The following is a 12,718-nucleotide window of genomic DNA, read 5'->3' as shown; positions in this document are numbered from 1 at the left end:
TTTTTTGTTTTTTTTTTTTTTTTTTTTTTTTTGAGACAGAGTCTTGCTCTGTTGCCCAGATTGGAGTGTGGTGGACTGATCTGGGCTCATTGCAACCTCTGCTTCCTGCTTCCTGGGTTCAAGCAATTCTCCTGCCTTACCCGCCCGAGTATCTGGGATTAGAGGCATGTGCCACTACGCTTGGCTAATTTTTGTATGTTCAGTAGACACGGGGTTTCACCATGTTGGCCAGGCTGGTCTTGAACTCCTGACCTCAAGTGATCTGCCCACCTCGACTTCCCAAAGTGCTGGGATTACAGGCGTGAGCCACTGTGCCCGGCCTAGTGCATTTCGACTGCTCACCAGCCACAGGTGGCTGGTGGTCCCCATGGTGAGCAGTACAAATACAGCACATTTCCATCTTCCAGAAAGTCCTAATGGATAGCACATGGCTCATTTTTTTTTTTTTTTTTTAATTTTATCATGTCCTTAGAAGGATCTGTGACTCAAAAGTACTCAACTACTCCCCTAAAATTTTGAGTAAGTACCTTTTTTACTATGAAGTAATCTGTAAATAAGCTTTCAATCAAGTCCAAAAGCTTTCTCTTGGGCCGGGCACAGTGGCTCACGCCTGTAATCCCAGCACGTTGGGAGGCTGAGGCCGGCAGATCACCTGAGGTCGGGAGTTCAAGACCAGCCTGACCAACATGGAGAAACCCCGTTTCTGCTAAAAATACAAAATTAGCTGGGCATGGTGGCGCATGCCTGTAATCCCAGCTATTAAGGAGGCTGAGGCAGGAGAATCACTTGAACCTGGGAGGTGGAGGTTGCAGTGAGCCGAGATTGTGCAATTGCACTCCAGCCTGGGCAACAAGAGCAAAACTCTGTCTCAAAAAAAAAAAAAAAAAGCTTTTCTTTTTGCCACCAGCCTCCCCAGCCACCACACAATTAGCACAGGAAAAAAGGAAAAGACAAAAATGATACACTCATCATCTCTCCATGCAAAAGTAAGCACTGTGAACATACTGATCAGTCTCCCAAACTTTCCCCTGTGCAGATCTTTTCTCCCCTAAGCAATTAAGATCAAACTAGTAACAACAATCTCATTAAAATGCTCTTCCTTGACTGGGCCTGCTGGCTCACACTTGTAATCCCAAGCCTTTGGAAGGCTGAGGTAGGAGGATCACTTGAGCCCAAGAGTTCGAGACCAGCCTGGCCAACATGGCGAAACCCCATCTCTACAAAGAATACAAAATTAGACTACAAAGAATACAAAAATTAGCCAGGCATGGTGGTACATGCCTGTGGTCCCAGCTGCTCGGGAGGCTGAGGTGGGAGAATCCGTTGAGCCTGGGAGGGTAAGGCTGCAGTGAGCTGTGACTGCGCCACTGCACTCCAGCCTGGAGAACAACTGAGACCCTGCCCAAATAAAAATGGAAAAAAAAAAAAAATGCTCTTCCCCTGTGCCCAGCACTATGCTAAACATTTCATACAAATCGTCTCATCTTCATGACAATATCTGAGGTAGGAACTATTAGTACCCACATTTCGCAAGTAAGGAAATAAAGGCTTGCACCAGAAATGTAGTGTTCTTAACATCAGCACTGTCTTGCACTACTCGAAATTTTTGGAAACGTCCCTTCCACAGTGGCATTCACATTCCATCGACGTGGTCTGTGTTGCAACAATCTGAACTTGGAATAAGAGGGAATTTGAAGCTGCCTTCAAGTTCTCCCTATGGTAAATAACACCAAGACGAACACGTCTCTGCACCTGTCTTTGCCTTTGCCAGAGCTGGACTGTGTCCTTGGTCACAGTGGGGCAGACGGGGGTGGTACTCACCGCTGATGACCTCCTGCCGCTTCACCTGGCTCTTGGGCAGGCTATGCAGGGTGTCTGGTGGGACGAGTTCCCGCCACCCGGGAGGCTCTTCTGGTTCAAGCTCCAGTCCTGACCGCCCCGGCTCCCCCTCATCTCCAGGCTCAGGGCTGTGGACGGAGGCCTTGTTAGGGCCCCAGCTTGGGCCATCCCAGGAAGCAGCCTTCAACCTCTTAGAGCATTCAACCCCGGTCAGTGGCCTTGGCATTCGATGCCCCCAGGGTGGCCCGTGCAGCAGACCAAGTCTCTAGATCTGAGTACACTAGAGTCCCCAGATCTCTAGAAGCATTCTACCCCCTCCTCCTCCAAGGTCTGTGACCACAGTTGGCCTCAATGACCTCAGCCTCCAACGCCCATTCCTGTGACTCTGATAACAATCCCTCCCTGATTCTCCAGGCTGCCTTAGTGGATGGGGGAAGGGAGAGGGTTGACATACGTGGCTCGTCGGGCAGGGCCAAGCACTGCCGTGGCGGAACTGGGGTCCATGTCCACGTCGCTCCGGGAGCGGCCCCCACCCCGGCCCTTAGCCCCGAGGCTGCCCCGGGAAGGCCGGCGGCGGTCACTCACCCGCAGGCTCTCTGAGCGCCCCAGACGCCCTGATAGCCTGGACCCCGAGGCCAAGGACAGTCAGGCAGAGGCCGGGTACAGAGACAAGGAGAGACCAAGACAAGGACAGAGACAAAGAGAAAACAGGACAGGAACAGAGATGGGGAGAGACCAGGGTAGGGACAGAGACGGGGAGAGGCCAGGACAGGGACAGAGATTGGGGAGAGAAGAGGACAGGGACAGAGACGGGGAGAGACCAGGACAGGGAGAGACAAGGAGAGACCAGGACAGGGACAGAGATGGGGAGAGACCAGGACGGGAGCAGGGGTGACCAGACAGGGATCAAACATGCAACAGAAGAGAGAGGAGAGAGTCAGAGGAGTGGTGGGATTTTAGGGGCGCTGGGGTAGTGGGGGTGTCGGTGGGGGGATACTGAAATTTGATGGGGGAAGGGATGGGGAACCCAGGATGGAGCGTAGGACTGACCCCCTCCCTTCCCTGAGGCAGGGGGATGGCAACAGAGGGATGTTTATGGGGTAGGGAGGATTTCCATACTTAGCTCTTCAACTGGGAGGGTGATGTCCCCACCCACCCCTCACAGGGAGTGAAGGGGAGGGAGTGGCCATGGGGAGAGGGGAGGGGCTGGGAGAAATGGGGGAGGGGCTAGCCCTTCCCCCACCCAGGGCCCAGGCACCCACCTCTTCCACCTTCTGGGGAGAGAGGGGCACAGGGTCAGAGGTGGGCCCAGATGGCACCCGACCCACCTCCCCACACCCACCAAAGGGTCCCCAAAGCAGCGGCACAAGGACGGGCAGGGGGCAGAGCCTGCCCCCCCAGCTGTAAGGGGACAGGGCCCCGGGGCACAGAGCAGAGGGGTGGGGGGTTGAGGGATGGGTACCAGGAGGCAGGAGCGAGGCGGGGTGGGGTGGGGGGGCTTGAAAGAGAAGGGGAGGAAGGGCTGAAAAAATGAAAAGTGGCAGGGAGATCGGAGGGGGATGGAGAGTGGGGAAAGAAAACCCAGGTGAGAAAGGAGGGGGGAAATAAAGGAGATGGAAGGAGAGGTAGAGAGGAAGGGAGGAGGAGAAAGATCAGTGAAAAAAGGGAGGAGAGGAAGGAGGAGAGGAAAAAGTAAGGATAAAGGAAAGGGGGGCAATGAGGAAGCAGGAGGGAGATGAGAAAAGGAAAGAAGAAGGGAAAGGAATGGCGAGACCCAGAGAGCAGCAGAGGAGCAGGGGGAGCGAGAGGCTGGGACAGGCAGGCACAGATGGCAGCGGCGACCCTGCACCCACCCACCAGCGCTCAGTAAGCCACGGCCCCCACCCCTGCACCCCAGCCTGGGCACCTCTCGGTTTCGGCCCCATCATCGGTACTCTCTGGGGGCGCCAGGGGCTCCAGGCTCATTGGGCCCTGCGGGGATAAGTCCCCCAGCTCCAGGGGGGCGTCGGCACCTGTGAGGTGGAGGGAGCAGGGCTGGCTGGCAGGCCTCTGAGGCCATGAGACCCACACTCTGGGGGCCTGGAAATGTGGGGGCTAAAGCTACCCAGTGCCTGGCAGATACCACACTGCTGCAATGTACTTCAGCACGGGACAGAAAGATGTTAAGACCTCTGAGAACAGGACCGTGGGCCACTAGGGGCAGGGGCGTGAAGATGCAACAGAAGTGGGTGCCCCTGTGTGTCCTGGGTGGATGGGGACCCCAGGCCTAGCAAATAAGTCACAAACATCTCTCCCACCCAACCAGACTGCAGCCCCTTGAGGTCAGGAGGGCCTGAATTCTGTGCTGCCTCCACATCCATTCATCCTCCCCACCCTCTCATACTCCTTTAGAGACAAGGAAACGGAGGCTAATAAAGGGGAGTCATATCCAAAACACTAAATAAACATGAGGAGTCAGCAGAGCCGGTGTGTGAGCCTGGGCCTGGCCACGCAGAGATCCAAGGGCCTGAGGCCACAGAGGTTTAAGGACGGTGAGGGACGAAGCTCATGGGGCTGGTGGGCTTCCCACCTAGGGGGCCAGCAATGCAGCTCAGAGGGTGGATTGGTCATGTACTCAGGGAAGGTTCTGGAAAATGAAGGGCTGATGGAAAACGTAGTCCAAGGGGGTGGGAGACACGGCACCAGCAGAGAGGTCAGAGCCTGGGAGGAAAGTCGTGGAAAGGGCAAACTGAGGGAAGGGGAAAGTTACGAATGACAGTGGTGACCAGGAGCAGGGAGGAGCGAATGCTAAGAGCAAAGGGGAGGTGTTGCTGAGGAGTGGCTTCCATCTGGGGGTGCCAAGGGGGCAGGCAGCACCCCCACCCTGGATCCCCGGGCCTCATGGAGCCCTGGCCCAGGAAACTCTCACCTGATTCCCGGTCTGGGCTGTCCAGGGACAGAGGGTGCAGAGAGACTCCAGGGGTGTCCTGCCCAGGAGCCCCAACATTCCGGTCCCGAGAGGGCATCCCCAGGCCTCCCTTCCGGTCTGTAGCACCTGGCTTCTCAGCTGGGGAGACAGTGAGGGAGAAAGAGGGAGATGAGAGAACAGTAACTCAAATCTACAATAACGGGGGGATGCAAGAGGCTGTGCTCAGGCCCTTCCCCACCATGACTAGGAGCCCCTCCTGCCTCAGACCCAGAAGCCCCCATCCCCTCCTCCCTCAGACCCAGGAGTCCCCATACCCTCTGCCCTCAGACCCAGGAGTCCAGGCCCCCAGCCCCTCCTTCCTTAGACCCAGAGGTCCAGGCCCCAGGCCTTTCTCCCTCAGACCCAGGAACTCTCCCAGCCCCTCCTCCCCCAGACCCAGAGGTCCAGGCCCAGCCCCTCCTCCCTCACACCCAGGGGTCTAGGCCCAGCCCTTCCTCCCTCAGACCCAAGAGTCCCAGCCCCTCCTCCCTCAGACCCAGGGGTCCAGGCCCAATCCCTCCTCCCTCAGACCCAGGGGTCCAGGCCCCAGGCCTCCCTCCCTCAGACTCAGGAGCTCCCCCAGCCCCTCTTCCCTCAGACTCAGGGGTCCAGGCCCCCAGCCCTTCCTCCCTCAGAATCAGGAGTCTGAGCCCCCAGCCCCTCCTTCCTCAGACCCAGGAACTCCCCCAGCCAAGTGCAGGCCCAGTCCCTCTTCCCTCAGACCCAGGGGTTCAGGTCCAGCCCTTCCTCCCTCAGACCCAGGAACTCCCCCAGCCCTTCCTCCCTCAGACCCAGGAATCCAGGTCCCCAGCCTCTCCTCCCTCAGACCCAGGAGTCCAGGTCCCAGCCCCCTCCCCCACAGGCCCCAGGGATGGATGCTCTGGCTACAGGTCCATTACCATCAACCTCTGCTTTGAGGTGGCGAAAATCTGGAACTGAAATGAGAGAGAGTGAGACAGTGAGTGGAAAGAGCTGGGGAAGACAGGGGAGGGCAGAGGCTAGAGCCGCTTTACCCTGGGGCTCTCCCCGGTTCCAGCGGGCGGCATCCAGGATGCTGCTCAGCCCCTTCTTGGTCTTGGCAGGCTCGTCCGACCGCCGGTTCCCCATCACCTGCAAGAGGGTGGGCAGGAAGACCAGGCTGAGCATCTCTGAGACAACAACCAAGCAGAATTTGACGCCAGGTGTCCAGAGTCATGGGGCTCCCAGCGCGTCTCTGGAGAGGAAAGGGTCAGGACAGGGCACTGAGGGAAGCACCTTTTTCCGGAAGAAGTTCCTCCCCGACTTCTTGTCCCCACTCTTGGTCCGCACCCCAAGGTGGCGCATGTACAGGCCAATGGCATTGACTACGGCAGCACTGTAGGGAGGGGACAGTGAAGGCTCAACACACACAAAGACACACACACACACACACACACACACACACACACAGCCACTAGAGGCAGAGGCCTGGCCTTCCCATCCTGACCTCACAACTACTTCCCGTGAGACTCTGAGAGATGAGAGGGTTCAAAAAGACAAGGGCAAGGGCTGTTACCCAATACCCAGGACCCAGGAGTCCAGGCCCCCAGCCTCCTCCTCCCTCAACCCAGGAGTCCAGGCCCCCAGCCTCCTCCTCCCTCAACCCAGGAGTCCAGGCCCCCAGCCTCCTCCTCCCTCAACCCAGGAGTCCAGGCCCCCAGCCTCCTCCTCCCTCAACCCAGGAGTCCAGGCCCCAGCCTCCTCCTCCCTCAACCCAGGAGTCCAGGCCCCAGCCTCCTCCTCCCTCAGACCCAGGAGTCCAGGCCCCAGCCTCCTCCTCCCTCAGACCCAGGAGTCCAGGCCCCCAGCCTCCTCCTCTCTCAACCCAGGAGTCCAGGCCCCCAGCCTCCTCCTCCCTCAGACCCAGGAGTCCAGGGCTCTAGCCTCCTCCTCCCTCAGACCCCCAGCCCCCTCCTCCCTCAAATCCAGGAGGCTGCACACCTCTCCCTGCTGCCCTCCCTGCCCCCCTCACCTCTTTTCTTCATCGGTAGAGATGGTATGTCTGTAGAAGGAAGAGAGATGTTTGTGACATATTTGCTAGGTCTGGGGTCCCCGTCCACCCAGGACACATCTCAGGGTTGCTGTCCTGGGATAGGAAGGGGGAAGAGAGACAGAGAGGGGATACTGCGGAAGGGATCGGGAAGGACCGTCACAAGAGGGAGGGAGGTCTCTCATCCAGGAGGACAGGATCCAAGTGCCAGATCACGGACAAGACCCAGAAATGACAAGGGAACCCCAAAGTTGGAAAGGGAAGACTCAGATCCAAGGTGAGTTAAAATGCCAGGGCAGAGGAAGAGCCCCAGTGCCAAGAAATGAACCCTGATGCTGAAGAGGGAACCCACAAATGGGATGCAACATGCCAGAGGTAGCAGGGGTGCCCCGGCGCTAGGGAGGGGAAACGCTCCCACCAGGGCTGGCCCACTCACTGCATCTCCTCCAGGTGCATGAGCAGCCGCTCCGCCACGTGCCGCTCCCGGGCCTCGTAGCTGGCTCGGTCTCGCCCAACCCAAGCCTCCAGCTGGGCCAGCTCCTGCTCCCAGGGCGTCATGCCCATGAGCCGCTTGGAGCGGAAGTCCTCCAGCTGCCGGCCCACGGCTGTCTGCTGGCTTTGCACCACCTCCTGCACGAACCGCCGCTGGACATCCTCGGAGATGAGGTCAGCCCGAGTGCGGTCTGCAGGGACACACATCGGGGGCTAGGGTCCACTTCCTGGTGGCTTGGACCACGGCCCCCACCCACCTTTGGACTCCAACAGCCATGCTTCCTGAGGCCTCTGCCATGAAGGAATGAATGAATCTCGGCTGTCTGAGCAGAGCATGGGAGTGCGGCCTCCCTCCCCTTGGCCTCCTGGGAGGTGTAGTCCCTGCTAGACACCTCTCCCTCATCCCATCCTGCTCCTTACCAAGTTCAAAGGCGACATTGGGTGGGACTGGCACCCGCAGAACCTGCTCAAGAGAGAGAATGGGGTGAAGAGGAGGACTTGGTGTGCTGAGACGCAGGCTGGGAGGACTGCCAGGAACCCTGACATAAGTGAGGGTGTTGGGGAAGGCCTGGGTCAGCAGCTGCCCTCAGGGCAGAGGTTGGGGACCTCATGGTGACTCTGTAGGCCCAAACAGGGATTGCAGGGTTGGGGCAGCCTGAAGATCTCTCACCGCTGTCTTTTCCAGGAAGCTGTGATAGAAGTCCAGGAAGGCCTTCTTGGCCTCCTTGGGGCCCAGTGAGCCCAGCATGTCGGCATGCAGACAGCAAAGCTGGGGGAGACACACAGTGTGACTCTCCGCTCCCCCACCCCGCCTCAAACCACACTCTCCCTTTGAAGAGGGCCTTCCCTGCCTCCTGACCACCCCATAGTTATGGGACTCAACTGCCACCTCCTCCGGGAAGCACTCCCTGACCTCCACCCTTAACACCAGGCCCTGGGTTCCCCTGCAGGCTCCCTGGGGCCGCCATTCACATTTTCTAATTTTCCATCCTGTGCTGTGGTCCTTTGTGGTTCTTCATCATGGTCTCCTCCTGGCAATAATGACAACTACTACTACTGTCTATACTGAGGGCTTACTGTATGCCAGACGCTGCTCTACACCCTCTATGTGCGTTAACGTGTTCAAGCGTAGGGACTGTGATTATCCCCATTTTACAGATGAGAAAATGGAGCTCAAGAAGTTTATTCAAGCTTAGTCACACAGCTAGGCCGGGCATGGTGGCTCACACCTGCAATCCCAGCACTTTGGGAGGCCGAGGCAGGTGGATCACATGAGGTCAGGAATTTGTGACCAGCCTGGCCAACACGGCAAAACCCTGTCTCTACTAAAAATAAAACAACTAAAAAATTAGCCAGGTGTGGTGGTAGGCACCTGTAATCCCAGCTGCTTGGGAGGCTGAGGCAGGGAGAACTGCTTGAACCCAGGAGATGGAGGTTGCAGTGAGTGGAGATTGTGCCACTGCACTCCAGCCTGGGTGACAGAGCGAGACTGTTTCAAAAATAAATAAATAAATAAAACCCAAAATCACACAGCTACTAAGTGGCAAAGTTAGGATTTGAATCCAGGCAGCCTGTCTCCACTACATTCTGCTGCCTAGAAAGACTGAGCAGCTCAAGGGTTTGTGTGCGTTGAGAGGTGTTGTAGGTTGATCCATCTGTGTCCCAGATGGTGCCCTGTGCATACTGAGGGCTTGTAAAGAACAGGTGGACAAGTGGGGCTCACTGTGTCATTTGTCACGCATTTCCTGAGTGCCAGCCCCTGTGCTGGGTGACAGTGGGGACTCCAACCTGCCCTGGCTCCTGGGGGCTCTCATCTGGGAAATGAACTCACTCCAATGGGAGTGGGACTTTTCTCCTTTTCTTTTGGAGATGGAGTCTCGCTGTGTCACCCAGGCTGGAGTGCAGTGGCGCGATCTCGGCTCACTGCAACCTCCTCCTGGGTTCAAGCAATTCTCCCGCCTCAGCCTCTGGAGTAGCTTGGATTACAGGTGCCTACCACCATGCCTGGCTAATTTTTTTTTTTTTTTTTTTTTTTTTTGCCTAGGCTGGCGTGCAGTGGTGCAATCTTGGCTCATCACAACCTCCACTTCCCAAGATCAAGTGATTCTCCTGCCTCAGCCTCCCGAGTAATTGGGATTACAGGCATGTACCACTGTGCCCGGCTAATTTTTGTATTTTAGTAGAGATGGGATTTCACCATGAGGCTGGTTTTGAACTCCTGACGTCAGGTGATCCACCTGCCTCGGCCTCCCAAAGTGCTGGGATTATAGGCATGAGCCACCGCGCCTGCCCCATTTTCAAATTTTTAGTACAGACAGTGTTTTACCATGTTGGCCAGGCTGGTCTCGAATTCCTGATCTCAAGTGATCTACCCGCCTTGGCCTCCCAAAGTTCTGGGATTACAGGCATGAGCCACCATGCCCGGCCCCACCTTTTATTTATTTATTTCAAGACAGGGTCTCACTCTGTTGCCCAGGCTGGAGTGCAGTGGTGCAGTCACTGCAGCCTCGACCTCCCAGGCTCAAGCCATCCTCCTGCCTCAGCCTCCCAAAGCGTTGGGACTACTGTCATCAACCACCAGGCCTGGTCCTCCTTCTCCACTTTAAACAGTTTTAACAAATCTATATCCACTCTCCACACTCCCCAAATATAGCAAAATTCTAAGAGAGGCCAACAGGAAGCCGCCCAGGGGACCACAGCTATCTCTGATCGGCTCCCCACAAGCTGATGAGGTGAGGGAGCTGTGTGAGGATAAACCTCAAAATGCCCAGAGGCTGCCAGGGTCACCTCAGGCAAGTCCCTGACCTTCTCTAGGCCTCAGTTTCCACATCTGTAAAAGAACATGGTAGTCAGCATGATCCCTGGGCTGATGTCCATGATCTGGTGCTCTAGAAACCCCAAGGCTTGAATGGGGTACCCCCTTGCTCAGAGGGCCAGAATTTCCATGCATGTGGTTGTGCAGGGAGCCACTCTTCTGGAAAGAGAATGCAGACGGGGGAAAGACTGCAATTTCCTAAATTTCTGCATATCTGATGCTTTGGTGTCAGGATGACCAGCCTCTGGTCTTGCAGCTGATGTATTCTTCTTTCCGCATGCCTTGGGCGCTTCTCCCCACTCTATCGATTTTCTCGTTTTCTGGAGGGGTCTACTACGCATGTCCACATGGTGCAGTGCCCTGGCTGTCCCCAACTCCTATCCTGTGCTGGACTGGACTGGGTCTTCTTGGGACGAGACCCTTGTCTACAGATCCACTGCCAGCCAGCACTGTGGCCTCTCCCTTTCTAAATCACCTGCTGGTTTTTCTAGACTCTGCAGGTGTTTCTGGATGGCACGGTTGTCCATCCAGATCTCCCAGGTATCTTCTGCCTCATACGGAGGCTTCTGGATCCACAATTTTGTGGTCTCTTTTGTGAGCTGTGTGTGGTAGTTTTCCTGTTTCTGGATCAGGGCCTGCTGTGCCCCCTACACCTGGGATGGCTAACAGCCTTCTCCCAAGCACCAACCCTGAATGACTGCGTGCTGGCATCTGCCGAGAAGGCTTTGGAGAGAAGGATTCAGTATCCCAGAGTCCACGGAAGGGCGCTGCCACACGCTGATGGGGAGCGCTGCCACAGGCACAAAGTGGGACAGGAGGTGGTTTCTGCCAGGCTGCTGGACTCTCTGTGGCTCTGCGGGGTCTTGCCGTGTGTACCCTGCCCACTGCACACTGAGATCTACCCTGGGCACCTGTAAGCCTGTTGAGGTCACGTGGCGTGCTTTCTGGCTCTTGTCTAAGGCATTCTCTCTTTCTAGATCTGGCACTCTGTTTTCTAGATCTGCTTTTCCAGACCCTCCCAGCACTAGCTCGCTGGTTTAATTCGCCAAAAGCTGTGCCTTTCCCAGCCCCACCCCTCCCTGTGCCCACCCAGCCCTGCCCTCACCAGGGGTCCTGGCTCAAACTGCAGGGCCACGTGCTGCAGGAGGGCCATGAGGTGGGCTGGGCGCCGCTTCACCTGCTCCAGGCTCTGGAACTGGCTGTTTTGCTCTTCTGAGTTCTGGGGGTTCAGGCAGGGGTGAGTACAATGAGGAGAAGAGGAGGGGCCTTGGGGTTGACCCTACCCATTCCTGGTACTTCACAAGGGATCCAAGTCAGGGTTAGCTCCTGGGAAGTGGGGAGGGGTGACAGTGTCCATGAAATAATGATGACAGCAAGGGCAGGTGGTCAGGGAGAATGGATGAGACTTAATAATGGTGGATGATGAGGACAGAAATTAGGAGAGAAGAAATTGGGGTCCCTGCTGGGAGAGGAGAGAGCAATGATAAGAAATGGGGTTAAGAGTAAGAAGGGTGGGCGTCCATGCTGCTGTGTGGGCTCTGAGTATGGGGTCGGCGAAGTTAGGAGGGAGGTACCACGGAGATGAGAGGATGGGACAAACCGTGGGAAGAGGCTGAGAAGACATATCTGCGGGTGGGAGGGGACCCGGGGCGGGATGCTGAGCCTGGGACAGAGCTTTTCCACCATATCTCCCACTCACCGTCTCCAGCTCGTTCTCAAAATCCTCATCCTCAGCCCCGATGATGCTGACGGGAACCAGGCCAGGCCGGGAGGGGCCTGGGGAGGCCTGTGGAAGGGGAGGGCGGCTTCAGTCCACAGAACTCCCCACCCACAGCCCCAGAGTCCCCTCATCCCTTGCTCTGTCCACTCACCGCCCCTCGGGCAACGTCTTCCATCTCCCTGGGCTCTGCAGGGCTGGGGGAAGAGGAGGGGCTGTGGTTAGGAGGGTGGGAGGTGGCGGCCCAGGGTGGTTACTCACAGATTCCTGGCCCAGGTGTGAAGGTGAGTAAACAGCCTCCCCCATCCCGGCCTCCGCAGCTCAATGGGGCCTCTGTGTGGCCACAAAGAGCCCTTCAGAGACCCGCCAGGGGGCGGGAGCCCAAGGACGGGAGCCTTGCGGGGGCAGGCATTGGAGGCTCAGGAGCCTGGGTCCATGGGAAGGCTGAGTCTGAGAGCCTGCAATCTGGAGTCCCTAACGCTCTAATGGAACAGGGGGCTGGGGGACTGGGCTCCCAGGTTGGAGGGATCAGAGGCCTGGGGGCTAATTCCTGAGAGCACAGCCTAGAGGCAAGCCGGGATGGGAGGGTTAGAGGAGAGGTGGGAGAGAAGTGGGGTGCAGGGGTCTCCTCTGGTCTGTGACAGGCCTGGGGCAGGATGTTGCTTGGAACCCACCAGCCCCACTTCCTGTGACAGGAAGTCACAATGACAAACCCCCAACCCCCAACTCTCCACATAAGAAAACAAAACTCAGAACCCTCCTCCCTCAGGGACCAGGAGTCCCCAAACCCAGCTCTTCTTTTCCCCCAGGGACCTCATCTCTTCCCAGGCTTCCAGTCTCGGAAAATAAGTGATGGGACCTCAGACAGCCCATCTCCAAGGTGCGTCTGTCTCCTCCACC

At 57.1% G+C, this 12,718-nt stretch overlaps 1 protein-coding gene across 2 annotated transcripts in view; it reads right to left on the bottom strand.

The window, feature by feature from the left end:
• Positions 1–12,015, bottom strand: part of ARHGEF1 (Rho guanine nucleotide exchange factor 1) — a 20,016-nt gene extending 8,001 nt beyond the window's left edge. The window contains exons 1-13 of one of the 2 annotated variants that reach the window (XM_017849850.1): positions 11,973–12,015; positions 11,801–11,887; positions 11,207–11,320; positions 7,957–8,055; positions 7,707–7,749; positions 7,231–7,477; positions 6,777–6,806; positions 6,041–6,140; positions 5,800–5,896; positions 5,686–5,721; positions 4,748–4,885; positions 3,746–3,851; positions 1,822–1,967 (exon numbers count right to left, since the gene is read on the bottom strand). In XM_017849850.1, coding sequence (XP_017705339.1) covers positions 1,822–1,967; positions 3,746–3,851; positions 4,748–4,885; positions 5,686–5,721; positions 5,800–5,896; positions 6,041–6,140; positions 6,777–6,806; positions 7,231–7,477; positions 7,707–7,749; positions 7,957–8,055; positions 11,207–11,320; positions 11,801–11,887; positions 11,973–11,996 — 1,267 coding nt within the window. In that variant the 5' untranslated portion in view covers positions 11,997–12,015. Of the gene's footprint in view, positions 1–1,821; positions 1,968–2,293; positions 2,462–3,101; positions 3,114–3,745; positions 3,852–4,747; positions 4,886–5,685; positions 5,722–5,799; positions 5,897–6,040; positions 6,141–6,776; positions 6,807–7,230; positions 7,478–7,706; positions 8,056–11,206; positions 11,321–11,800; positions 11,888–11,972 lie in introns of those variants that run through there. The other variant, XM_017849851.1, reaches the window with a different exon arrangement.
• Positions 12,016–12,718: the final 703 nt, after the last annotated feature.

The sequence above is a fragment of the Rhinopithecus bieti genome, unplaced genomic scaffold (genome assembly GCF_001698545.2).
Source record: "Rhinopithecus bieti isolate Rb0 unplaced genomic scaffold, ASM169854v2 scaffold_33065, whole genome shotgun sequence".
Lineage (NCBI taxonomy): Eukaryota > Metazoa > Chordata > Mammalia > Primates > Cercopithecidae > Rhinopithecus > Rhinopithecus bieti.
This window is presented reverse-complemented; position numbering and strand designations above follow the sequence as displayed.